The sequence below is a fragment of the Dipodomys merriami genome, unplaced genomic scaffold (genome assembly GCF_024711535.1).
Source record: "Dipodomys merriami isolate MVZ:Mamm:240054 unplaced genomic scaffold, mDipMer1.0.p SCAF_27, whole genome shotgun sequence".
Classification (NCBI taxonomy): domain Eukaryota; kingdom Metazoa; phylum Chordata; class Mammalia; order Rodentia; family Heteromyidae; genus Dipodomys; species Dipodomys merriami.
The window spans coordinates 9,039,869-9,067,523 of record NW_027204159.1 but is presented as its reverse complement, the minus strand read 5'-3'; the positions used below and the strand labels follow the sequence as shown (position 1 = coordinate 9,067,523).

Sequence of the window (27,655 nt, the reverse complement as noted above, 5' to 3'; positions counted from 1 at the left end):
ATCTGAGATCAGGCTCGCCACTTCATCCTCACACTCGTGTACCTTCCTCATTTCACTCGAGAACTCCCAGATCCCATCCCCCCTCCCACGGTCCCCTCCACGGTCTCCCCGCCACCCCCGCCCCACGGCTGCTGCGGCCACCGAGGCTGACCGCTCTGCGGCTTCGGCCGGAGGGGGAGGGGTGCACTTCCCCGGAGCGCAGCGGGAAGGGAGGGCCGCACGGAGTGAGTAGGGGGTCTGGGAGGGAGGTGGGTGGACCTGGAGGGCAGGTGCAGGGGAAGTAGGCCCTAGGGAGAACACTTCCCCAGCTCGGACTTCCCAGGGGGCAGGATGGGGGACAGGTGTCGGAGAGCGCAGGGAGGGGGGGGGATCGCGAAGGTCCAGGACAGAGGCTCGGGTGAGGTGCAGACGGGGCGGGGGTGGGGGGTAGGGGGAATGTGTATCCCCGTCTCAGGCAAGGGAGCCCGCAAACGCGACGAAGTCAGATCTGGGGGAGCGGTGCTGAGGGTCCCCTCCCAGCGGGACCGGAGCGGTCCCGAGCTCCACCTCCCGGCCGGAGGGGGGGCGGGGAGGCGGGCGGGAGGCGGGCGGGCGGGCCTGGAGGGAGGGGGAGGGAGGGGGCGGGCCGGGCTGTGCGCTCCGCTCGCTGCTGGCTCCGCCACCGCCGCCGCCGCCGCCGCCGCCGCCGCTGCCGCCGCCGCCGCCGCCACCGCCGCTGCCGCCTCACACACTCGGGGAGCGGGAGCGCGGCGCGGACGCGAAGCCGCCGGGCTGCTGCGCCCAGAGCCAGCCGGAGCCGGAGCCCGAACCGCAGCGCCAGCCCCAGCCGTGTCGAGCCGCAGCCCGGGCCGGGGCCGGCGGCGGCTCATGGACAGCAGGGCCGGCGGCCGGTGCTGCCCCGAGGCGGGTAAGGATCCGGCGGCGGTGGTTCGGGAGCCCGGAGCCGCTATGGCCGGCGGGAGCTGAGGGAGGGGCGCTCAGTGGAACGAGGCCGCGGGGGCCCGGCCGGTGTCCAGCGCTCCGGGGCTGAGGTTGGGGGGTGCTGGGCCACCGAGTGGGGGTTGCGGCCGAGGCATCGTAGCCTCCAAGATTCACGGCAGGGAACTGGGAGAAGGAGGGGAGGTGCTGCGGAGTCAGACCCCTGCCCGGCACTGGCACCCAGGGCGCGCTTGGAGCGGCGAGGATGGGAAGACTCCAGGAGCGCGCGGAATGGAGATGGTTTGGGGGAAGTGCGCGGCCCTCGGGGTTGGCGTGGAGTCTCCTCGGGGACGAAGCCAGCCAGGAGCATTATCCACAACACACACACACACACGCACGCACACACACACACACACACACTTGTTGGGCGACGAGCTCGGCTCACTCAGGCGCGTCCAGCTCACCGCGGGCACCTGGAGGGCCATACCACCGACATACACATGCGTACGTACATCCGTACATACATGAACACAGACCTACCTCCCGCACACCAGCGCCCACTGGGGCTCCGTCACCAGCTTAGAATCTGCTCCAGCATCTGCACGATCAGCAGGGACACACAACCCGTGGCCATCGAGAGCACAACACAATCAGGTGTGACACTGGGCAACTTAAACAACCCCGTGCCCTTTTGGATGAGTGTGACAGCTACAGTTAGACGCACGAACCCTCAAGACCTAGACCCCCTCCTACACATGTTCCTTTAAGGAACACACCCTAATATACTGTTACCCATTCCCTGGCCAGTACACAGGTACACAGCACAGGTCTCCTTGGCTCCACTAGGCTGCACACACACACACATACGCACACACACAACCCAGTGTCTCAGCACACGCCTTCACGGCACACACCCTAACACAGTAGGACGCACCTACCACAGCGCCTCCTGGTCACAGCAACCCGCCGCTTCACGCTTCTTAAACACGGGTTGCCACACACCTTACACCGACCGTGTCACTTTACACCCTGCCGCGGCGCGTGCACACCAACACACTCGGCCCCTCTCCCTGGGAGGAGAGATTGGGCTGGGAGTAGCCAGCGGGGGCCTCCTGGCTAGCCCCGGAGAGCCCAGTCTCCGTAATTGGGACATTGTTATGGTAAATATGGGCACAGCGGGAACCCGAGGGCCGGACCGACCGGCTTCCTGCGGGCACCTCCCCCACCTCCACTCCAAGGCCGGACCAGCCGTGTGTTCCCGGAACTAGCCGGACCTGGCAGGCCGCGCCGAACTGCCTGCCTGGGGCTCCGGAGCCTGAGGTACAACCCTGGGGCGACCCCCTCCCCCATTTCAGGCCATCCAACTGAATTACAGGAGCCACCTGGGTACCAGTACACCTGGATCCAGCACACCTGGGCGCCACCTCCCCCTCCGCCAGTCCCCAATCAGGCCAGTCGTGTGAGTGGGCTAGGCCCTGGGGCTAGAAGGGAGGTCGCAGCCAGTGCCGCAGCAAAATTTGTTGGCGAGATGGACTCGTACCCTTTCCTCACCCCGGCTACCCTCCGGTAGCTCCGACTTCTGGCCTCAGTTTCCCCAGTGGTGCTCGGCGATTATACCATCTGGCAGAAAGATTGGGGGCGAGGCCTATGCTGAGTGCGGGGCCGGTCCCCCTTCTCCCCCACTCCCGCTGAGAGAGGACGGGTTTCTTGGGAATGTCCCCGCCCGGCCAGGCTCTCTCGGCTTTGTGATTCCGGCGCCCGTTTCCTCCCCACCCCCTTCCCCGGCGCCCGCTGCGCCGCTCCGCGCCGGCGCCGGCTTGTGGAGGGGGGTAGGGATGGGGGGGGGGGACCCTAGGCCGAGGCCAGCGATCGCTACAGAGAGGGATTCCCCGCGGCGACCCCGGAGGCGAGGGACGCAAGTGGCCGGCTGGCCTAGGCGCGATCAGCGCCCTAGCGTAGCCTCGCCCTGGGCTGGGGAGGCCAGGCGTCGCCAGGGTGGAGGTGGGGCCACCCGAACCCCGGGAGCGCCGCCGCCCCCCACCACATTGGGCATCGTCGGGGAGGAGACGCACGCTCGGTGCGCTGGGTGTGTGCAGGGAGCGCCAGCTGACCGTGGCCGTGAGTTCCCGGGCTGCTCATGCCGGCGAAGCCCGGGACTTCATATTGGAAGACGCCAGGCTCCTTCTAGTACCTGCTGTGGGTCAGTCCCTTGGGAGCTACCAGGAAAGGGGCAGCCCTGAAGGTGCCATTGGTCGAGGGGTATGGGGGCAGGTACTACTTTTTTTGTTACAGGGGTCTGAGGGGATTGAGGTGTATAATCGACTATGACAGGTAGTGGAATCCAGGAGAGAAGCGCAAGGAGCAGCCCCCACCAGAGGCAGGCTGGTCGGGGAACAGGCCTGCGTTCTAGTCCAGCAACATTTACTTTTCCCTCCTTCTCCTCACACCCCCAATTCCCAACTCAGAAGGGACTTCAGCTGGAAAAGGGGCGTCTTGCTGGTCTGGCTTCTTCGTCGCAGAAGAGAAGCTTGCTGTGGTTACTTCAGCCCAGAGGTGGGCAAGAGTCAGTGAGCACTGCTGGAAAGAATTGGGTGCCTGATAACTAAGAGGGCGACCCTTTAATGTAGGGGTGAAAGCTGTCCATATTATGAGCAAAGAGAGTTCAGTGCTTCAAACAGGGATTCTGTTTAACTTCTGTCAGGGTCTATGGTGAATGGTGAAGGTGCAGTAGTAAAATATATATCATTTGCTTTCATAGACTTTGCCAGCTGCAGGGCATTGCTTCATATAGTCACCGAACCGGCAAGCACCTATTGTGTGCCCAATGCGGGGTTGGTTTATTTTCACATGTGTTCTTCACAATATAATGTTTTATTTAATCATTGGATTGTTTTTAATCCTCCCACATAACTTCAAGGGGCAGAATTATTTCCATTTCATAATACAAAATAGGTTCAGAAAAGTGACTTCATGTGGGTACGGTCACACACACACACACACACACACACACACACATCTAGGAAATGGTGGAGCATAGGGTTCAAATCCAACAATCTGGCTCAAGAATGCAGGTGCCCAGAAGCTTGCAGAGGCTAATAGAGGGTTGTGAAAGATCTGGGAGAGGAACTGAGGGTTGCTCACTGTGGGAGGCCTCTGAGCAGCTCCACCCCACGCAGCCCCACTTGCTTCCCAGGCTCTCAGATGGTCCCTTTGTCCCTTGGTATTTTCTGCCTGCAGCAGCAGTGGCTGTTGTATAATAGTCCTGGAGTGAGGACAGGGGCTCAGACCTGACCTGGTCACTAGGGCAGTGATAGCTCTCATAGTACTCAGCAGGAAGTGAACCTTGGACCCCCAGTTGTTCTGGAATTGAAGATTCTGAGTGAACTCACCTGTCCTCATTTCTGCTTAGATGTTATACAGATGTGTTTTCCTTGAACTTCTTGGACTCTCGTCCTTCATGAATCTTCTGCTTCAGTCCTGAGAAAGATGGGTCACTTGCTTAGGTTCTATTTTCTCAGGGTCTGGGCACCCTTGCCCAGCAAGGCAGCAGGCCTTGACAGGGCTGATAAGGCCTTAATGGCTTCAAAGGCAGCCGCCTTAGCCTAATGACTCTCTGTACCAACTGCTGGGGACAAAGTTCAAAACTGGTGGGGGTAGAGATGATGAGGCCACTTATTGCCCTTCCTGGCCACATGACTCTAGCCACATGCTCTTCCTGGCCACATGACCCTGTGTGCCTCCAGGTGAGCTGCAACAGAGCCTGGATTCTGTCCTGGAACCCTAAACCCTCTTCTTTCCCTCCTGGAAGCCCATAACAAACATCATATTACAGGCTTGGGGATTTCTGTTGATTCACTTTGCCAACCCAGCCTTTTCTCCAGATCCTAGGATTCCAAGAGGTACTCTATTTCTTACATCCTAGCTCTTTCTCATATTACTTCTGCTACCTAAGATGATTAATATATTTTTGAATCTCAATTTGATCATCTGTAATATGAGAGAGAAGCTGTAATAATAAATATATCCCTTTTGGAGGGTTGGGAGGATTCAATGACGTTTCATGCACGTTCCTTTAGCAATATGTTAGTAAAACCTTAGTGTTCACTGGGATAATGGTGGTGCTGAGTGATGTCCGAGGAAAAGATGATGATGATATGGTTTGCAGGACCTCGGGCTTTTTCTGAACATTGTTCCCAGGCTTTCTGGGTCCTTTATATCACAGTTGCATTGAGGTATTCTCCAGATTCCACCTTCCAATCAAAATTCCTAAGGGTGGGGCCAGATAATCCTTAATATTGAAGGTGCTTCTAAGGCTTAAACCTTCCTCAACCGGTACCCCAACTCTAGACAACCCTCCCTCCAGCCCTGTTTTCCTCACTCTTTCTACTTCTCGGAAATCTCCCTCTCCCTACATCTTCCTAACCTTGGATTTTACTCTGTAGTTCTTCATACTCAAACAGAATACTATAATTCTTCCATGACGCTTGGCTAGAGGTAAGGGATTTCTTGAAGGGGCCAGGGCACTGGCTCAAAGTTCTGAAGTCTCAGATTGTGACCTTAGATGGGGAGAAAGCCCCAAGATAGCAGCTCAATCTATATCTCTTAGAATAGACACAAATCAGAGTTACCCTGACTATGCTAGGCTATGGACCCCTAAATCTGTAGCCAAATTTCTGAGTGAACTTTTTCTTGGAAAACTCTGCATAATGTTCTAATAAGATTCTTTTTTTTTTTTTTTTGTTGGTCGTGGGGCTTGAACTCTGGGCCTGGGCGCTGTCCCTCAGCTCTTCAGCTCAAGGCAAGCACTCTACCACTTGAGCTACAGCGCCACTACTGGTTTTCTGGTGATTTATTGGAGATAGGAGTCTCACAGTCTCTCCTGCCGGGCTGGCTTTGAACCATGATCCTCAGATCTCAGCCTCCTGAGTAGCTAGGATTACAGGCGTGAGCCACCAGCACCCGGCTTCTAATAAGATTCTTAAAGAGGAATACAACCACAAAAAGTTGACTATTTTTGGCCTGGAGATGGGGGCTAGAAGTAAGTGGCTTTGCTGGGTTTAGGGTAATCCCCACAGGCTTCCCATGTAGCCACTAGCCTGCTTATACTTACATAGAGAATCAGGGTGCCAGGATGAGGGCAGAGGGGTAAAAGTACCCAGAAGGGAATGAAGTCCCTTGGGGATGTGGTTGGATTGGGTCTTAAAGATGAGCCCTGTGTCACATGCCGGGGCTCATGCCTATAATCCCAGCTACTCAGAATGCTGAGAGTTGAGGATCTCAGTTCTAAACCAGCCCAGGCAGGGAAGTCAATCTATTTAACACACACACATGGGTCTGGGAAGGTGGCTCAGTGGTAGAGCGCTTGCCTTGCATGCATGAGACCCTGGGTTCGATTCCTCAGCACCACATAAGCAAAAAGAAAAAAGCCGGAAGTGGCACTGTGGTTCAAGTGGTAGAGCGCTAACCTTGAGCTGAAGAGCTGAGGGACAGCGTCCAGGCCCAGAGTTCAGGCCCCATGACCGGACCCAAAACACACACACACACACACACACACACACACACACACACACACACAGACACCTGAAAAAGACTGGAAGTGGAGCTGTAGTTCAAGTACTAGAGCACTAGCCTTGAGCACAAAAGCTCAGGACAGTGGCCAGGACCTGCAAATACACACAAAAGAATGAACCCTGTGCCAGGTCCATGCAGGTAGAGGGGGAGGTAGTTGTAAGATGGATCTATGTAAGGCACCAGATAAATTAGTCCTTCCTTTAAAGAGATTAAGGTTGCAGCTGAGAATAAACACAGATACTAATCTGATAAGGGCTTCACACGAATTGAGGGAGGGACCTGTACTTGAGGAAGGCTCCCAAGAGGAAGTGAAGCATTTGACTTGTGTAGAGAATCTGTACATTCATTGAGCGTTTTCTGAGGTCTATTCTGTGCCCTAAGTGGAGAAGGCTTACATTTTACCCCAGGAAGGTCCCTGATATTTATTTGGCATTACTGGTGTTTGAACTCAAGGCATTGGCTTGCCAGGCAGGGGCTCTACTGTTGTACTATATCTCTAGCCCTGTGCTAAGTGCTTTGAAGCATCTGAGGTCCTAAATCATTTGTTCTAAGTTAGATGGCCTGGGATTGGGCAGCTGGGGTTTGCCTCAGGCTGTCTAGTGCCATAGCCCAGGTCCTTCACGCTGTTGCCTTAGGAATGTCAAATGGGTACACAGGCAACTCAACAGAATTTACACAACCATTGAGCTAGAATTGTTGTCATGGCAGACTGGTCTGGAGGCCTAAGTTACTAGGCATCTACTCCTGGTACCTAGGCTAGAGTCTGACACAAGAGTTTAGTTAAATTCATACATGAGCACCTATTTCTTCTGTGTGTCCAGCTTTGCCAAACTGCACTTATGGAGGTAAGAAGTTGAATGAATATACAGAGTTGTGTCCCTTCCTTCAGGATGTTTAGGATTTGTGTAGAGATGGAGGACATTGGAATAGGTGTACAACACCAGTTGAATAAATAACAGGGCAGGTGTTATCCCAGGCCACCCAGTGATTCATTGCCTTAAGATTGGAAAAGACAATAAGGGGCTGTGAGTTAGGAGAGGTTACTGTGAGAAGGAATCATGGGGTGGCTGCAACGTGCCTTCTGTGGGATGGGTGTGGTAGGTGGCAGGCCTAGGGTGGAAATTCCGGGAGTGAGAAAAGTAAGAGCCTGAACCCTCCAAAGAAAATGCTGGGTTGGAGATTTTGGATTTGAATAGAAGAAGAGACAGTTAAGACTGGATAGATAGCTGTCAGGTCTGGCTTAAGTGGACAGCCACAAAGTCTGGGGGTGGGGGTATTGGGGCATTGGGTGATAGAATAGGGTTATTGTAGTGGAGGCGCAGTTGTGGTTGGCTGGGCATTTATAACTAGCTAGAAGGATCTGGAGGAGGGCAAGGAGAGACAGGTGTGAGATAGGACAGGACCGGTTAGGGAGTGGGAGTAGGAGTATACCGTAGGACCTAAATGTAGAGGATAAAGGTCAAATAGAAGCTAGAAAGGGTGTGGCGGTGCATGTAGAAGGTTGAAAGTTCAAAACCAGACTGAGCTCCTTAGCAAGACCCTGTCTCAAAAAAATCAAGGGTTAGAGATCTAGCTCAGTGGTAGACAGCTTGCCTGCTAAGTGTATGTAGGACCCTAGATTCCATCCCCAGCCCTGGAAAGTAACCAAGAAAACCCTACCCCCCCCCCAAAAAAAAGCAGAAGCCAGATGATCATCTGTACAGTCCACATAGTGTGTGAGTGGAGATGGAGGAGGAACCTGGGGAAGGCTGGTGGTGTCATCACAGCTTTGTCCCAGTTAGACCTGCTGGGCTCCCAATTTCTAAGGACAGGCCAGGGCAGCTCCCAATAGCAATTTGAGGGCCAGTCAGTCCTGACCACAGTCCTGACCCCACTCTTGACCTCAGCTCTCTTCTTTTATGCATTTTGCTCATAGCAATAAGCAGAGGAGAAGAGCCCTAGGAACAATCCTTGAGCAGTGTGCATGTTTGTGGGAAGGGAGTTGGAGAAAAACGCCTCAGTGCTAGCTGTTTTTACAAGCTTTAATTGGTGTCCGATCCAAGCTACCTTGGTTGTTATCCAATTCAGACTGTTCTTAGAGGTGGAGGACATTGGCCCTATGGGTGATTATTATCAGAAAAGGTGGATTTGAGATACCCTATCTCATACATGTACATTGATGTGACATTGTAAAAAGAAAGAGAAATGAGAGACTCTTGCTCTCTCATTCCAGTGTGGTCAGTAATGACCACAGGGTCTGGGGTGTCTAGGGGGCATACTTTTCTCCTACAGATGTTGGGGGAAACGCTTCAAATAGAGGTGTCCAAGGCCTAACCCTTTTACTTCTCTCTCTCTCTCCCTATCTCAGTATCAGGGTAATTACCATGGGTGACTAAGGCAGGATGCTGGTGAGAAGGAGGTGTTGTGCAAAGCACAGAGCTGAGAACAGGGAGGGAAAGAAAAGGAGGGAGGGAGGGAAGGAGGGAGGGCTGGTACCCAAAGAACGTCAGGTGGATAAGGGCGTTCCATGGGCAGGAACTGCTCTAGACCTGCCGGGCCTCTTACCAGCTCCTCCAGCTGGGCCAGACACAGCTGCTACACCCACTGAGGGTGAGACTTGGGGTTCTGAGTTCTGGAATCAGATTTCTGAGGTGGTATTGACTTTTCTTATGGGGAAATAGTGTATAGGTGGGAAAAAGGGAGGAGGGGTTGCTCTGGGTAGTCCTCAGTGTCTCAGGGTCAACTTCTTCCTAGCTGATGGCATTTGTTTTGCTTTTTCTTATAGTTCTCCTGATTCTGGAGCCTGCCAGGATGGGGCCCCTGAGGCCCAACTCGGGCCCTGGGGGGCAACAGTTGTTGCTGCCCCTCTTGCTGCTGGCATTGCTGCTCCTGTCAGCTCCATCTGCAGGCCATGCCACTCGGGTAGTGTACAAGGTGCCAGAGGAACAGCCACCTAACACTCTCATTGGAAGCCTCGCAGCTGACTATGGCTTTCCAGATGTGGGCCATCTGTACAAACTAGAGGTAGGTGCTCCATACCTTCGAGTTGATGGCAAGACGGGTGACATCTTCACCACAGAGACCTCCATTGACCGTGAGGGGCTTCGTGAATGCCAGAACCAGCTCCCTGGTGAACCCTGCATCCTGGAATTTGAAGTGTCTATCACAGACCTTGTGCAGAATGGCAGCCCCCGGCTGCTGGAGGGCCAGATAGAGGTGCAAGACATCAATGATAATACTCCGAACTTCGCCTCACCTGTCATCACTCTGGCCATCCCTGAGAACACCAACATTGGCTCCCTCTTCCCCATCCCACTGGCTTCAGATCGTGATGCTGGCCCCAATGGTGTGGCTTCCTATGAGTTACAGGCTGGGCCTGAGGCCCAGGAGCTATTTGGGCTGCAGGTGGCTGAGGACCAGGAGGAGAAGCAGCCACAGCTCATTGTGATGGGGAACCTGGATCGTGAGCGTTGGGACTCCTACGATCTCACCATCAAGGTGCAGGATGGAGGCAGCCCCCCACGTGCCAGCAGTGCCCTGCTGCGTGTCACTGTGCTTGATACCAACGACAACGCTCCCAAGTTCGAGCGGCCCTCCTATGAGGCTGAGCTGTCTGAGAATAGCCCCATCGGCCACTCAGTCATCCAGGTGAGAGGCCCCTCTGTGTAAATTATCAAAGGACCCACCTTTAGAAATAGGAACCCTAGCTGGGTGCCAGTGGCTCACACCTGTAATCCTAGCTACTCAGGAGGCTGAGATCTGAGGATTGTCATTAGAAGCCAGCCCAGGCAGAAAAATCCCCCGAGACTCTTTATCGCTAATAAACTACTAAAAAAAAAAAAAAAAAGCCAGAAAAATGGTGTTGTGGCTCAAAAAAAAAGGAAAGAAAGAAAGAGGAGTCTTCTTGAGTCTGGTGAGAGTTCTCTCCTTCCCCTAGGATAGGCCTTCCCACCAACCTCCTTTCCCCCACTAGGACTGGTGATATTATCTTCCTCTGTTAAGCTTCTTAGGTGACAGTGATAACATTGGAATAATACCCCCTCTTAATTGCTCCCCACCACCACCACAGGCAGACTCCAGTTAGGGAATGCTCTTGACAGAACTCCCCCCAGTTTCAAAAAGACCTTCTTTTCAGACCAGGGGAGCTGAGACAGAATAGATCACCTTTGATCCTGTTGACTCTCTCCTGAGATGGTGGAATTTTTCCTAAGCAAGGCAAGGTTCCCTTTAGCCACATTATATTTTCTTGAAGCTGGGGCCATAGCCTTGCTCCTCAACAAAATCAGATGAGATCATTTTAGCCAAGGGGATCCTCAGAGTTCTGACAAGCCACATGGGGCTGTTTTTATACCTGCCTCTTCCCCTGGGCATGGGACACACATGGGGGAAGAAAGGGTCAGTCAGTAAGCTTTGTGGAAGTTCTCAACACCCCTCTCCATGGGAACTGCCCCAGGGGCTGGGTGGCTTGGTGGGGCTAGGGCCTGGGAGGGAGCAAAGAAAGCGTCCCCACAGACAGGTGGGTGTATCTCCCACTGTCATCTCTGCCTGGCCTCCTGCCAGCCCCAGCTCCTTTCTCCTTCCCCATGGGCTGAAGCTGTGGTGGGAGGGAGCTAGGAGGGCTTAGCTGCCCTGGATACCGTTACCCATCCTGGAAGACCCTTTGCCCTAAGTCCTGGAGCTGAATTGGGTGGGTGGGAGTTTCTACCTTGTTAGGCTAAATAGCAGACTAGAATCTGAAAATGTGGCTGAGAAAGAAAAGGAAGTCAGTCAAGATAGCAAATAATAATAGTCTCGGTCCTGGACACTGTTCTAAACGCACTATGTATAGTGTATCATTTAATCCTTGAAGTATAAGTAAGCATTATACCCATCTTACTGATGAGGAGCTGAGCCCCTAGGAATTAAGAAACTTGTATAAGATCACAGTTGATATCAGTCTGACTCCACAGCCTATGTGTGGAATGGCTTTACCTCCTCCCAGGAAGATATACAGGAAAGCAGGTCAGAGAATGGGCTGAGGCTTAAAGGCATGAGAAAGGAATATGAGGATAGAGGCAGAGTCAGAATTGAACAGAGATGTGAGACAGACAGAAGACAAGAGTCATAGACAGAGATAAAGACATATGACAAGAGGCAGAAAAGAATCTGAGTACCCAGTCCAGAGACAGGAAATGGTAGGAGCATAACCATATGTCTGGTTTAACAAATAGGCTTGGGTCAGGACTTGGAGAAGCTGTTAGTATTTAGCCCTCACAGATGTGAGTGAACACCATGGTAGCTCAGGAGTCTCGTCTAGAAAAAGCCCTAGAAGGTATAGTTGGAGTTTCCTTCCTAAGGGGAAGAAGAGAAGACTAGCACTGAGTTAGGGGCCTACTAGGTGCAGACCCCACAGTGTTAGCTGTGTTGGCTGATTTTCCAGAGACGGGGATGGATGGATGACAGACACAAAAAAAAAAAACAAAGGGGGCTGGGAAGGTGGCTCAGTGGTAGAGTGCTTGCCTTGCATGCCTGAGGCCCCGGGTTCGATTCCTCAGCACCACATAAGCAAAAAGAAAAAAGCCGGAAGTGGCGCTGTGACTCAAGTGGTAGAGTGCTAGCCTTGAGCTGAAGAGCTGAGGGACAGCACCCAGGCCCAGAGTTCAGGCCTCACGACTGGACCAAAACAAAACAAAACAAAACAAAAAAACAAAGGGGCAATGTTAGGAATTTTTATGTAATATCCATTTAGTCCTTACTGCAGTTCTGTGGAAAGTTATTTTATTAATCCTCATTTTATATGTTTGTAGACTGAGACTTGAGGAGGTTAAATAATTAGCTCAAGGTCACATTCGAATTTGAAAAGTGGTTCAGCTGAGATTTGAACCCAAGACTTTTTTTTTTTTTGTCGGTCATGGGACTTGAACTTGGTGCCTGGATGCTGTCCCTGAGCTCTTTTTGCTCCCCACAGATTCTGCCAAGTTTGTCTGTCCCCCACCTTCACCCCTACCCATTCTACCATCACATTCTGTCTGGTTATGAACTAATTGTAGTCTTTGTCTTCCTGACCAGTGGTCCCTCATGGCCATTCCCACCTGGTTCCTGTTGCTCCATTACTATCCATGTTTGTATAGACTTGGGCCCAGTAAGCGTTGGCTGGCGTGGGAGGGCGTGCCCACTGCAAAGGGACAGACAGTTCATTGTTTGATGCTGGGAGCCCAGCCTGCTGCCAGCAAGCTCTGTGGCCAACACCAACCCCTCCCTCCTGGCCGCAGGCTCAGGCCGGATTCCTGACACTGGTGTCTTGCCAGCGCCTGCCAGCAGTCAAGGAGCTTCTGAAACAGGTTTCCCCGGTTTGACAGAGCAGTGGCTGGGTGGAAAAACAGTGGCTAGGACAGTGGCTGAGCCAGGCCTGATGGGCTTCTTCTGACCCACATCCCTACCTGGCTGCTTTCCATAGAAAAACCCTTACCTGTGGCCTCCAGGTGGGCACAAGAGTCTTCACTCATGCATGCAAATACTTATACACAAACATGCATCTTCTCACAGCTATCTGTCACACAGCCTGCATAGTCAGACGTGTGTGATGCGTGCCTGCACACATGGTATGTTTATAAGTGCGTGCATGCACACTTCCCTATTAATGCACCATTTCATCTCTTCAGAAGGTTGGGGGATGACTTAATTTCATGAAAGGGTTTCCAGGGTGGTTTATTCAATCTTTATGTCCATATTTGGGAAGACCAGTTAAAAAATGAAGAGTAGAGCTAGATGCCAGTAACCTATACCTGTAATCCTAGCTACCCTGGGAGATCTGAGGATCATGGTTCAAAGCCAGCCCAGGCAGGAAAGTTTGTGCAACTCTGACCTTCCAATTAACCACCAAAAAGCTGAAAGTTGAGCTGTGGCTCAAATGGTAGAGCAATAGCCTTGAACAAAAAAAGAAAAAGATCAGGGATAGCATCTAGGCCGAGTTCAAGCCCCCGTGACTGACAAAAAATAAATAAATAAGAATTAAATGACAAGTGGAGTTTAATTCTTCCCTGTCCTGTCTCTAGTAGTGGCCTGTGGGACTGAGAAGGACTTATAGGTTGCATCTGGGCTCTTCAGGAAAATAGGTCAGTACTGCCAGAGTGTCAGGACTGGGGAAAGGGCATTACATGTGTTGATTTGGAAAGGGCACTAGGTTAGATGCATTGTGTTTGCCCTGCTCACTGGAAAGAACAATGGCAGTACAAGTGTTTGTCATTTGCCATCCTGGGCCTAACCATTGCTGTTTTCCTTGTGCTTTGCTCCTACTCTATAGGTGAAGGCCAATGACTCAGACCAAGGTGCCAATGCAGAGATTGACTACACGTTCCACCAGGCGCCTGAAGTTGTGAGGCGTCTCCTGAGACTAGACAGAAACACTGGACTCATCACTGTTCAGGGTCCTGTGGACCGTGAAGACCTTAGTACCCTGCGCTTCTCAGTGCTTGCCAAGGACCGAGGCGCCAACCCCAAGAGTGCTCGGGCCCAGGTGGTAGTGACTGTGAAAGACATGAATGACAATGCCCCCACCATTGAGATCCGAGGCATAGGGCTGGTGACCCATCAAGATGGTATGGCTAACATCTCGGAGGACGTGGCAGAGGAAACAGCTGTGGCTCTGGTGCAGGTATCTGATCGAGATGAGGGAGAGAACGCAGCTGTCACCTGTGTGGTAGCAGGTGATGTGCCTTTCCAGCTTCGGCAGGCCAGTGAGACGGGCAGTGACAGCAAGAAGAAGTACTTCCTGCAGACTACTACCCCACTGGACTATGAGAAGGTCAGAGACTACACCATTGAGATTGTGGCTGTGGACTCTGGCAACCCCCCACTCTCCAGCACCAATTCCCTTAAGGTGCAGGTAGTCGATGTCAATGACAATGCTCCGGTCTTCACCCAGAGTGTGACTGAAGTTGCTTTCCCAGAAAACAACAAGCCTGGTGAAGTGGTGGCCGAGGTCACTGCCAGTGATGCTGACTCGGGTTCTAATGCAGAGCTGGTTTACTCTCTGGAGCCTGAGCCGGCTGCCCAGGGTCTGTTTACCATTTCACCTGAGAATGGAGAGATCAGGGTGAAGACATCCCTTGATCGAGAACAGAGAGACAGCTATGAGCTAAAGGTGGTAGCAGCTGACCGGGGCAGCCCCAGTCTCCAGGGCACAGCCACTGTCCTTGTCAATGTGCTGGACTGCAATGACAATGACCCCAAATTTATGCTGAGTGGCTACAATTTCTCAGTGATGGAGAACATGCCGGCACTGAGTCCAGTGGGCATGGTGACTGTCATTGACGGGGACAAGGGGGAAAATGCTCGCGTACAGCTCTCAGTGGAGCAGGACAATGGTGACTTTGTGATCCAGAATGGCACAGGCACTATCTTGTCCAGTCTGAGCTTTGATCGAGAGCAACAGAGCACCTACACCTTCCAGCTGAAGGCAGTGGATGGTGGTGTTCCACCTCGCTCAGCTTACGTTGGAGTCACCATCAATGTGCTCGATGAGAATGACAACGCCCCCTTTATCACTGCCCCCTCCAACACTTCTCACCGGCTGCTGACCCCACAGACCCGTCTTGGTGAGACAGTCAGCCAAGTGACAGCTGAGGACATGGACTCTGGTGTCAATGCTGAGCTAACGTACAGCATCGCTGGCGGCAACCCTTATGGACTCTTCCAGATTGGGCCACACTCAGGTGCCATCACCCTAGAGAAAGAGATTGAGCGGCGCCACCATGGGCTACACCGTCTTGTGGTGAAGGTCAGTGACCGAGGCAAGCCCCCGCGCTATGGCACAGCTCTGGTTCACCTTTATGTCAATGAGACCCTAGCCAACCGCACACTATTGGAGACCCTACTTGGCCATAGCATGGACACACCACTGGATATTGACATTGCTGGAGATCCAGAGTATGAGCGCTCCAAGCAGCGTGGCAACATCCTCTTTGGTGTCGTGGCAGGTGTTGTGGCTGTGGCTTTGCTCATTGCCTTGGCAGTGCTTGTGCGCTACTGCCGGCAGCGGGAGGCCAAGAGTGGCTACCAGGCTGGTAAGAAGGAAACCAAGGACCTGTATGCCCCCAAGCCCAGCGGCAAAGCCTCAAAAGGAAACAAAAGCAAAGGCAAGAAGAGTAAGTCCCCAAAGCCTGTGAAACCAGTGGAGGATGAAGATGAAGCTGGGCTGCAGAAGTCTCTCAAGTTCAACCTGATGAGTGATGCCCCAGGGGACAGTCCTCGCATCCACCTACCCCTCAACTACCCACCAGGCAGCCCTGACCTGGGCCGCCACTATCGTTCTAACTCCCCACTGCCTTCCATCCAGCTGCAGCCCCAGTCACCCTCGGCCTCCAAGAAGCACCAGGTGGTGCAGGACCTGCCGCCTGCAAACACATTTGTGGGCACTGGGGACACCACATCCACAGGCTCTGAGCAGTACTCCGACTACAGCTACCGTACCAACCCCCCCAAATACCCCAGCAAGCAGGTAGGCCAGCCCTTTCGGCTTAGCACACCACAGCCCCCGCCCCATCCTTACCACGGTGCCATCTGGACCGAGGTATGGGAATGATGGAGCAGTTGTAGCATGCCTGCCTCACCAGATCACATGGGGGCCAACCAGAGTTAGCAGTGGGAGGTGGGACCATTGATCTGGGGTTGTGGAAGCCTTGGTAAGAAGAACCCTGCTGCCTAGCGCAGTCACGAGGGGTTAGGCTGAGTGGAAACTGAGGGAGGGTGTTCTGTGTTCTCCTCCCTGTCCCCTCCCCATTAGGGAGAGGCCTGTGATTTTCACATTTGGCATGCTAGACAAGCTACAGTTTTTGTGGGTAGGAAGTTGAAGGTCAGGTGAGCAGAAAGGTTTAAAGCCAGAGTCGGGGAGAGCAAGGAAAGTGGAAACAGGTTTAATCTAAAGCTGGGTCTCTGTCTGAGACCAGCCATAGGTGCTTCTCTGGAGGGAAACAGGCAACCTGAGGTCCTGGTGGGCAGCTGGGTTGGGAATCTGCTGGGGGAGTGATAACCTCTCCACTTTGTGCCTTCTGTGTGTACTGTGTATTAACCTCTTACTCATGCCCAGGCTCCTGGGGCTGGGCCCCCAACTTGCCTCCCTTCCTCCCCCGACAATCCCAGCCTTATCACGTGTCCCTGATAATAAAGTTCTCTATTTTTGGAGTTTTGGTTTCTTATTTTTCTGGAACTGAGAGAAGTAGTGAGAGAGACTGGAAGCAGCCGTTTGTCCTCACCTAAAGACCTAGGTTTCCTTTTCCTAATCTTTACCCTTACCCTCCTTAGACTCCCCCACCCCACTCTAGTTCCAGCCTATTTTAGCCAACTATTTTCCTCTTCACCCCCACACCCATTTCCCATGTTTGAGGAAAGTGCCTTCCAGACCAGGAGGCATCTGTAGTGAATTCTCATTCCATGTTCATGAGACCTTCTCCCTAGGAATGACCAAGAAAGAGCTGATAGAGATGCACTCAATCTTCCAGTTTCCAAAGTTCAAGACTTTTACTGTCCCAGCCTGTCCATGGAGTCGCCTCTGACAGGCCTCACACCAGGGCATCCCTGTGTGGTGACAATCAGCCTGCCTGCTGGCCTCAGGTGAAGCCAGAAAGCCTGCTGATTACACCAGCCACCTTCCCTCAGGGCAAGATCTTCCCCTAAGTCCCTTTCCCAGCTCTTCACAGAAACAATATTCCACAGCCAGCAATTAATGAGCCCTGCCCTTTATCTCCCCACCATGATCACTACCCTGGGCTGCAGGAAGGAGAGCCCAGAGAGACATGAGACTTCCTGCACTTTTCAGTGACCTGCTCTGCACCCCCCACTCTTGAGTTCTTTCTGAGAGGTTGAGAATTCTTGGTCTGCCTCTTACACATGAGGCCACCTTTCTCCCCTTGCTTAAGCTCCTTTTTCTAGCCATCTTGGGCTGCTGGTTCTCACTCTCTCTCTCTCCGTCTCTCACTTCTTGCTCTCCTGGGTCTGCCTTGTCTCTGGTTGTGCCTAGGGGAGGCTAAAGTGTGGGTGAGGGGCCTCAGATCTTGTGGGAGTCTCAGAGGCCAGAGGCAACCCATCTCCATGGTGACTGAAGAGGCTTGAGACACTCCCAGGAGGTGCCAACTCTCCTTGATTTCATCCACAAACTCCCCAGTGCCCTGATGTACCCCCAATGTGAAAACTCCCAGGATCTTGGAGGAGTAGGACATGGGTAAGTGAGATTTAGTTACATCTCATTTTTTTCTGGATAAATCAGGTATCAGTAGAGTGACCTCCAGCAACTCCCAATAACCCATTCTTCCATTTCTATCTGTACATCCTTTTCTTCTTGCTTCCATTCCATTCTTTTTGGACTCCTGCACCTCTCCCCAACCTCCCAACTCACAGGATCTGAAAGACTGTTCCTTACTTCAGTCCAGTCCAACCCTAACACACCATGGAGCTGCACCAAATACCCTCTTCCAACATTTGGTTATAATCAACCACTCCACCTGTTGTCATCAGAATATAGAAGTCAAGTTCCTACCATGTGCTCAACATATTAGACTGATGAAAAAAATTGGTCACACTTGTCCAAAACACAAGTGAAACAAACCCCAACTATCAAGTGAGAACTGCCATTGTAAAGCTTTCCCCAAATAATTTCATGACTACTTTTATAGTTATTCTATTTCTTGAGGTCATGCTAAGTGCAAGGTACCATGCTAAGTACTTCCTGTGAATTGTTGCTTCCAGTGCTTATAACTCTGTGCTGTAGATCATTTGACTACTCATTTGATACAAGTGAAACCTTAATGATGGAGCCAGGATTTAAACACAAAGCACCAGGAAATCAGATTTCCAGACTCTGCCATTATCTACTATGCTATTTTAAAAATGCATGATTAAGTTTGGGTACTAGGAGAATCACTATCACGTTGGCCGATTAAAGGTTCTACACAGCCCTGTAATAAAGGGGAACCTGTAAACTTGTATAATTCTTGACTTTCCCAAGACTTCCTTTCTTTGAGTGGCCTGAAAATTTGCATAGGACATGGAAATGGTCTTCTGCTAGGAGGAGAATGTGAGCTGAAAACCAGTTTGTCAGTGATGAGCAAGATTTGGGCAGTAAATAGACAGCCTCAAGTCACCAAGTGAGCAGACTCCTGAGGCAGGAGTGGGCCTTGGTGTGCTGGGGACAGGGACAGGCAGAAAGGTATTCTGCATGAAGCAGCGGGTGTAGGAGCAGCTGTGATTGGAAGAACTTAGCTTGTACAGGACAAGGATGCTTTGCTGGGAGTTCCTCAACAGGAAATGGAAGGCCTTGTAAGCTCGGGAGTTTCCTAGATGAACTGAGTTTAAAGTTCACTGGAATGTAGGGTGGAGTTAAAAGGCGGTAGAGATTAAAGTACAATATTGAGCCTCTAAGATTTAGACTAAGAGTGGCAGTGGGTATGATAGGTAGATGGATATGACTGAACTTAGCCAGAAGGGGCCATCTGGACACAGCATAGGAAGACAAAGAATGATGGAGGATCTCCCAGGTAGACATCAGCCATGTGAATGTGGTGATGAGCTAGTGATGAGATCATAGCCTGTGAATAGCTGATTAAGGAAAATACAGTTCAGTTTCAGACAGTGTGAAGAATCCGCAAGGGCAGCCAGTTAAAAACATTCTGCAAGGGCCCAGAACTTTGGGACAAGGATGAGAGACATTTTGAATCTGAACTTTTAAGATGTGATAGTCACAGAATTACAGGGAACTGTAAGTGTTAAGTGTAACCCAACCCTCTATTTCATAGAAAAGAATCAGGAATAGAGCCCTCGGGACTTGCCTGGGAGAGAGGACTGGTAAATGCCCTGTGTTACCAGGCTTGGGTCTGAAGGGAAGGAGGGCTGCTGGCCAGAGTTGAAAGAAAACTGGGAAAAGCACCATCAGCCTTGCTGCCCTGTGCCTCTTAGAGTTCTCCTGGATCCTGTTTACCTCAACACCAACTGAACGCTGTATTATAACTTCCAGCCCCAAATGTGCAGGTCTGGGGATCTTGTTTCTGATCACCCAGGTCCTTCAGTTTGGGATCACAGCATGGGTCCTTGAAGATGGGAGGGAGCTCTGGGGCCTTCCTACCAGCTCCAGAACTCCTTGCCCTGACAGCTGCCTCACTCTAGCTGTCTGCAGTAGGATGGAGATTGGGGGCAGGAGGATCGGGAGGATGTGTCTACAAACTTGGCACCATGTCCCTGGCCATCTTCATAACCTGTTATGGACGCTTATAGAGAAAAGAAAAAGTACAAATGTCTTAAAGGATTAGAAGAGCCTGGAGACTTACCGGCAGGGCCTGGGTGTTGCTGCTCTCCCCTTGGCCTTCAGGGACCCTGCGTCTGTACCCTCTACAATTCCTAATTTCTGGTTGGCAGGAAAACCAGTGGCAGTCCCAGGTGGATGTTTGGGTGGCTGGCTGACTGTGCCAAGTGCCAAGCTGAGGTTGCCAGGTTCTGGGGCTGATCATTAACCTGTGGCAAGCGAACAGTGCTGCTGGCTGGGATCAGCCTGTCACTACTCTACCCTTCCAACCCCCAACACTGAGTCTAAGCTCCAAGGCTGGCTCCATCAAGCCAGAAGCCCCTCAGAGAAGCTCCTTGACATCTCCTGATGGGAGTCTCCATTGAAGATAACCTTCCCAGTCCTTGATAGGTGCTATGCCCCCCCCGAGTGGGGCTCCTCATAGGGATCTGTCCCCTGCAGTCCCTTTCCTGACCTGGAACATTGGTGAGTTTCCACTTCTGCCCCCTACCTCTCATGCCCTGGCTTGTGATCAGGCTCTTTCTCTTACTTCCCTTTGCCCTGTTCTACTCCCAGGCCTCTTTGGATGGGAGTGAAATGGGGCTGCAGAGACAGGGTGGGAAGGGGCCTCAGCCGAGAGTCCTGAGGCTGCCTCCAATTGCACACCAGGGATGAGGAACAGGCTGAGAGAGAGGTTGGCACCTCATGTGGATGGAGGCGATGTGAAGTTACAGATCAGTGAGACAGGTGAGGAGCTAGCGTATGGAAGGGTGCTGCGGGAATGCTAGGGGACTACTGTTCTGGTGTTCTGGTGAGAGCTGTTTGGGAGGTAGACGTCTACTGCTTATAGAAATAGAGCTATTTAGAAGTTGGAGGCTGTGCTAGTGTTTAGAGGCCATGCTAGCCTTTAGGCGTGGGCTAGCATTGTGCTCTTCTGCTGTTGGGCTCTACTCTAAAGGTTGTTCTGAAACTGAAGGGCAGCTATGGCCATGTTGGGAAGCTGAGCTAGGTCTAGAAGCGCTGTGCTGTAACAAGTGGCCATGCTGGATGAAGGTTATCGTGGGAGCCTGGGGGCTGTAATATAACATGGGGGCATGTGCTGTATTGGGACTTTCAGTGTGTGGACTTCGCTATCTTAGAATTAAGGGATGGCCCTCTTTAGAGCCTGTGCTTTCTGGGACCTGTGCTGTGCTAGGGGGCAAGGCCTCTTCTTGGCTGCTGCTGAAGCCTGGGAGGGCCTTGCTGAGGCTGGGACCTGGTGTGGTACTGGGCCTCATGAAGCATGCTGGCCAGCCCGCAGTGACTCTCTCTCTCTCTCTCTCTCTCTCTCTCTCTCTCTTTCTCTCCCTCTCTCCCTCCCACCCTCTCTTCTCCACCCTATCCCCTCGCTGTCTCTCTCTCTCCCTCTCTCTCTCTCTCTCTCTCTCTCTCTCCCCACAGTTACCTCACCGCCGTGTCACCTTCTCAGCCACCAGCCAGGCCCAGGAGCTGCAAGACCCATCTCAGCACAGTTACTATGACAGTGGTCTGGAGGAGTCTGAGACACCATCCAGCAAGTCATCCTCAGGGCCCCGACTTGGTCCCCTAGCCCTGCCTGAGGATCACTATGAACGCACTACCCCCGATGGCAGCATAGGCGAGATGGAGCACCCGGAGAACGGTGAGGAATGTCAGCATGGTGAGGTACTCTGGGAATGAGTACAAGTCCAGGAATGGTGACAAGACCTTAAAAATATCCTCTATCTATGAGTTCTTTATGTGTTCAATAGTAACCACCATGCTGTGCTCCCAGGTAATTGGATTACTCCTCACAAGCACTCTCTTATCTGAAAAGCATTTCATGCCCACTTTACTCTGGAAGAAACTGAGGCTCAGAGAGGTTAAATCACTTTCCCCAAATCACACATCTAGGAAGTGACAGACCTGGGAGGGATTCACACCAAAATCTCTCTGACTCCAGAGCCCTAGCACACAATATTACCTAACACTGCCTTCCTGGCAACAGGGACCTTAGAACAGAGGCCAGGAGGCTCAGGTAATGGTAAGGAAACTTGGGAAAGTAGATGGTGGTCCCCAAAGAGGGTGGAAGGGCCTTGTGAAGAGAGAGTGGCCCCTGATGCTATGGGGAGCTCAGAGAATGATGTGATGACCCTTGGGAGAGACTAGGAGAAGGTCTGACTGAAGAAGAGTTGGGGGAGGTATGAGGGAGGGAGATGGTCAGAGCAGAGGTAAGTGTGAGAATGGATGGTGAGGCGTGCTGTCAGAATGAGCCTGAGCTGCGCATGTGTGTGCGTGGAGTATGGGCCTGAAGATGGCCTTGGAGTCTAAATAGGCCAGCCTTTGGGTTGGAAAGATTGTCTAGCTTGGAGCTGTCCTTGGGTCTCATTCTGTCTCTCTTTGCGAAGTAGAGCTGTCCTTGGGTCTCATACTGTCTCTCTATGCGAAGTTTCCCTCCCCTCAACAGATGAAAAGCTCCACTCTTCCACCCTTCAGTCACAGGGTCCTGTGTAATCTCCCAGGCCCTAGGCTCAGAATGCCCTCTGTCCCCTCCCTGCCCCTCCATGCCTGATCTCATGCCCATCTCGTCCTTTTTGTGCCCGCGCAGAGCCGGCTGGCCGGAGCAGGCCCTGAGGCGGAGTGCCAGGTATGTGGGAGCTGCTCTGGGGTCTGGGGTCTGTGGGACTCTGCCCAGCACCCAGCCCCGCCCACCCGGTGCTCCGTGCCACACTGGGTCCCCCAATCCTGCCTTGAGCTAAAGAGCCTTGGCATTCTGAGGGTTAATGACAGAGCTGCCCCTCCTCACCTTGCACTGGCAGGAGGCCAATCCACGGTGGGTGGTGCCAGGGGAGCCCCTGCCCTAGGCCGTGCTGATCAGTCCTGTCCCTGAGGAGGGGGTCACTGCCTGGTGCTGTCCCTGAGTGAGGGCGGGACAGGGACAGCTGTGACAGGAAGTGCTCATGGCCCAGCCGTTCCCATAGAGATCTCCGCTGCCCAGCAACCACACCGGCTACTGCTGATGTCAGGCGGCCAACTCCTGTTCCCGTGGGTGTTCTGGGCAGGGAGCCGGGACAAGGCCAAGGGTGGTGGCTGGTGAGGGGCTGGAGCGAGGTGGGCAGGGGCTGCATGAGCGTGCTTGTGGGTGTGCGAGTGTGTGCTTGTGTATGAACACCCCACATAGATCTTTATCCCCTCCCTCTGGCTTTAAAGCAAGGCTTGGCTGTGTGAGGTGGGTGGGATCGCAGGACAGCTGGGAGCATGTAAGGCTTGAGATGGTTTTAGAAGGAAGATACCCATCTGTGTCTGAGAACAGAATTGTCCAGTGGAGTCAATTTGTGTGTCCATGCCTATCACTTAACTCTGTGTATATGTATGCATGAGAGAGAGAGAGAGAGAGAGAGAGAGAGAGAGAGAGAGAGAGAGAGAGAGAGAGAGAGAGAGAGAGAGAGAGAGAGAGAGAGAGAGAACACAACAGTTGTGTCCTTAATGAGGATGGGAAATTCCTCACTCAACCCTGTCTTAGGGCAGATTGCATGTTGAAGCCTGTCTGGAGACAGATGATGGAGTGTAGTGATGTTGTGTGTTTGTGGTGTTTGTGCACCTGTCTGAGGGCACATTTGGTAGGAGTGTGAGTAGAGCACTGGAAGAAAGGAGTTTATTTAAAGATGGTGTGTGTGTGTGTGTGTGTGTGTGTGTGTGGTGTAAATGTGTGTGGTGGGCAGGCAGGTGGGTAGTGGGAGGCTGTGTCTATTTGAGGTGCTGTGTGCCTGTGAACGCAGTGGCAGGAGTTGTGTCGCACCTCTGTTCTGAGGCAAGGCATGGATGCCAGTGGGAGGCCGTGGGGCAGAGCCGTTCAAAGCTACCCTGCCTGATGACTATCCTCCTTTCTGTTTGGCAGACCTGCGCCCTTTGCCTGATGTTGCCATGACGGGCACGTGTACCCGGGAGTGCAGTGAGTTTGGCCACTCTGACACATGCTGGATGCCTGGCCAGTCATCTCCCAGCCGCCGGACCAAGAGCAGCGCCCTCAAACTCTCCACCTTCGTGCCTTACCAGGACCGAGGAGGGCAGGAGCCTGCGGGCGCCGGCAGCCCGAGCCCCCCGGAAGACCGGAACACCAAAACGGCCCCCGTGCGCCTCCTGCCCTCCTACAGTGCCTTCTCCCACAGTAGCCATGACTCCTGCAAGGACTCGGCCACCTTGGAGGAAATCCCCCTGACCCAGACCTCGGACTTCCCACCCGCAGCCACACCGGCATCTGCCCAGACGGCCAAGCGCGAGATCTACCTGTGAGCTCCCTTTTGGCCGGCGGCCACCCCTCCCCAAGCCGCCGGCCAGCTCCCAGCTGGGCCCATTCCAGGGCCCCCACCCTCCAACCCCTCCAGCATGGACTACGTGGCCAGGGCCCCAAGTTGGGGGAATACTGGCCTCCTGCCCACGCTGGCCCCTCCCTCACGCAGGGTCCAGGTCCTCTCCTGCCATTCCACCTCCCAGCTCCCAGGAGCCCCTTCTTCCCCTTTATGGGGCTCCTCCCAGCTGATGCCCAAGAGGGCTTCTCTGCAATGACTGGGCTCCCCTCCATCGACTTCCAGGGAGCACCCCCTCACGTTGGGCAAATGGTGGAATTAAGGGTGAGCAGCACACTTCAACCTATGTTTCCCACATGGCCGACCAGGGTGGGGATAACTGGCCCCATTTCAGTCCTGAATGAACCAAGGCTGAACTGGGGAGCCCCTCTCCTTGGAAACTCCCAGAGGAAACTCTTGACCACCAGGGGAGCCCTGAAGGGCTTTTGTTACCAAAGGTGGGATGGGGACGGGGGTGAGAACATGATGGAGGCTTTGTCTTCCAGTACTGCTTCTGGGCTGGCCCACCTGCCTGCCACATGCCCAAGCCTGGTCCCATCTAGGCACTCCCCTTCCCTTCTGGTCATGCAGTGTCTGTATATAAGGACCTTGGAATGATGTCCCCATTTCTGCCTGATTTGCAACTTTACTTGTTGATGTTGTGTTGTCTTGGGGGACCCCTCTGGGGGGGGAACCTGCCCTGTGTCCCCTACTCCCTGCCCCAGTGATGCTCCCACCCCAGGCCTCTATTGTTCCATGTTGTAAATACCCCTGGGGTTGTGGTGGGATGGGGGTGCAGGCCAGGGAAACAACGGGGGTGGGGGTGGGGGTGGGGGTAACATTTGCCTATCAGCAGAGCTGGGCTTTTATTTAATTTTTTTTTAAGAATACAAATCTCTATTTTTTTGGAACTGTTGCGCTGTGCCCTGGGGTGGGGGGGATCTCCACTCAGGCTGGCCTCCCACACCCACATGAGCATCACAAGAAGGGCCCTGAAGCTGTGGGGGGCAGCTGGACAGGGGTGGGATGACTGTGCCTCTGGCCTGGTTGGGTGAGTTGGGAGCAGGAAGGTTTGCTCAGGGGGTGGCTGGTTGCTGCCTCCAATTTGGAGGGCCTGCCCCCTGCCCCCTCTCTGCCCCCAGCCCCTGCCATGACTGACCCTTCAGCCTGTAAAACCACCATTGCCTTGATCTCAGGGGGTGGGAAGGGCTGCCTCAGGGCACCCTGGGCTCCAGGCCCCCTTCTTCCAGTTGGGCTTCCCTATGCCAAGGCCAGGGTCCCATGGGGGAGGGGGTGGGGAGATTGGGGGGCAGAGAAGCCCTGTCAGCCATGATGAGGTGAAGGTCTCTTCTTCACCTCAGGGGGCCAGGGTGTGAGGGGCGTCCTGAAGAGCCCCCATTTCCCACTGTGGCCATCTTAAAGCCTCAGCCCCTCTTCCTTCCAGAAACCCCCACTGCCTTGGCCCATACCTCTCCAGCTCTCCAGGGGCCCAGGCTGGGAGGCTGGAGACTCAGGGTATGGCCTTTGCTTGACTTAGTCTAAGCTGGGGGGGGGGAAGGGATGGCCCAAGTGTGGGAGGGTGGGTGCAGGCTGCTGGGTTGTCTGGTGCCTTTGGGAGCTGTGTGCTGGGGTCTTGACTCCTGTAACCCCAGAGACCCCACTCCCACCCCAGAAAAGCCAGGGGGCTGTAGACTTACCCTATTCTCTGACCCTTTACCCCTAATTTGGTTTGGGGTAACAGTGCTGGGAAGGAGAGCATCATGAGGCTGTTAGCTCCAGCATCCACAGTCCTTCTCTGGAGGGCAATGGGTAGAATGGGCTGGGGAGGCAGCAGCCAGGTCTAGGGGTTGGCCAAAGGCTCCTTTCCCTGGGGCAGGCCCAGAAGGTGGGCCAGGGGCTTGTTAAAGAGACAGCCTCTTACCCCTGCACAAACGGGGCAGGTGCAATAGCAGTGGAATTGGTAGAATGAGGTGCCCAGCTGGGGAGGCAGTGTCCTCTAGGGCTGTCCTGAGTCTCCGAGGTCAGGATTGGGACAAAAAGATTGTATGAGGCCCATTTGCTTGATGGAGAGGTTGGCCCAGGCAAGAGGCGTTCCTAGGGCCAGTGGACTCCCCTGGAAGCCTCTGATCACCTGGGTGCCCTGCCTTGGCCTTGGACACTCTTAAGCACTGAGTGGAAGGGCAGAGGAGCATTTGCACAATGGAGAAGCCAGAAGGAAGGGGATAGTCCAGGTGGCTGGGAGGACTGAGAAGCACAGAGCAGAAGTCCTTCCACCAACCAAGGCAGAGACCCAGCCGGCCCCCTGGTTGGGGTCAGGGCACTGCGTCTGCCACTCCCTGGGCACTCAAGAGGTGAAACCAAAGGTGGGCAGGGGATGGGTGACAGCACTGGGGACTACTCCTGTTGGTCCTAGGTCTGTGAAACCTCTCCCAATGCCTTGTGTCGCGTACAGTTTTATGTACCAATAGGCGACATTTGGCCAGAGGAGACCCCCTAAACCCAGCCTGACCCAGTCAGTGTCTTCCTAGAGGGGACCTACTTGGTCCCCATTCCCCTACTGCAGAGCATGTCTCTTGGTAGGGGGAGGGTATATGGGGACATAGTTCTCTCGTAGGGTCCTTGAAGCATCTCTTCACATGGAGGGGGGTGTCTCTAGGCACCCCTGACCTGGGGGCTTCCTAGCCCCTATGCCTCCCTTTGGGAGTCTGTGGGGAACATGTTTTCCCACTGGGGACCATGGAAGCATGTCTCCCCCTCCCTACCCAGGCTCTTTGGGGAGCCTGTTTCCTCCCAGGGTACCTGGGAGTACTTAAGACAAGTCAGTCTTGGGCCATCTCCCTTTCCAGGGAAGGGAGCAATCTCTGAAGTACCTGGGAAGGGATGCTTATAGCCCTCCCCTTCTCTCCTATGGGGGTGTCTCTGCTCGGCAGCACTTTGGATGGGGTTGGGCATCTCTGAGTTGTCTTCTCTCCAGGGGGCTCTGGGATACCTCTTCTCCTGAGGACAGGGCCTCTGGAGCCATTTCTTCCCTGGATGCGGGCTGTCTCCGGGTGTTGGGAGGGCTTGTGTTGGCCATGAGAAAGTCTCTTAGGAGGCGTCTCCACTCGGGACTTCTCTGGGAGTGGGGATTGTATCTCGCCCATGGGGTTCCAGGGCGGGTGTGCCTGCCCATGGGGACGAGGAGACTGTGTCTCCTCGGGTTATCTGAGTGGGGAGGGGGGCCGTGTCTCTCTCGTGTGTCGGGGGGAGGGTTGGGGAGGGGGGGCTGGGTGCGTGGGGTGCCCATTTTTGGGGTCGTGTTTCTCTTGGTTCTCGCCACTTCCCACCGCCTCGCTCCTCCCGGGAAGGGCCCCCGCCCCGCCCCCACTCCATCCCCACCCCTGGCGCTGCGAGCACAATCCCGTTGATTTGTAATGATTTCTGTCTCTTTCTGTCTTTCTTTCCCTGACCTCCCCACCTCCCCGCCGCGAGCATGCGCAGGCACCGCCCCCACTCCCTCCGGTTCGGTTCGTTTCCGGTTTGTTTGCTGAGCTGTCAATGAAAGACCCTGTAATTATCCCCCGAGCTTTACAATAAAAGTGTGAAAACCGGACCC

General features: G+C 53.6%; 1 protein-coding gene across 3 annotated transcripts; it reads left to right on the top strand.

Moving 5' to 3' along the window:
* Positions 1-216: 216 nt before the first annotated feature.
* On the top strand, positions 217-27,652 carry Pcdh1 (protocadherin 1). Of its 3 annotated transcripts, XM_070036272.1 has the most exons (6): positions 712-907; positions 9,254-10,116; positions 13,751-15,946; positions 21,158-21,377; positions 22,323-22,361; positions 23,613-23,695. In XM_070036272.1, the coding sequence occupies exons 1-5, from the start codon at positions 868-870 to the stop codon at positions 22,346-22,348; spliced, it is 3,345 nt and encodes a 1,114-aa protein (XP_069892373.1). In that variant the 5' UTR covers positions 712-867; the 3' UTR covers positions 22,349-22,361; positions 23,613-23,695. The 3 variants fall into 3 exon arrangements, with proteins under 3 accessions (XP_069892372.1, XP_069892373.1, XP_069892371.1); XM_070036271.1 differs by lacking the exons at positions 712-907; positions 22,323-22,361 and adding an exon at positions 217-224 and having other exon boundaries at positions 23,613-24,704; XM_070036270.1 differs by lacking the exon at positions 22,323-22,361 and having other exon boundaries at positions 23,613-27,652.
* Positions 27,653-27,655: the final 3 nt, after the last annotated feature.

Coding starts and splice junctions, on each gene's coding strand:
- Pcdh1 (XM_070036270.1), top strand. CDS start 868: ATGGACAGCAGGGCCGGCGGCCGGTGCTGCCCCGAGGCGG. Junction 908..9,253: donor CCGGTGCTGCCCCGAGGCGG/GTAAGGATCCGG, acceptor TTTTTCTTATAG/TTCTCCTGATTCTGGAGCCT. Junction 15,947..21,157: donor CCAAATACCCCAGCAAGCAG/GTAGGCCAGCCC, acceptor CTCTCCCCACAG/TTACCTCACCGCCGTGTCAC.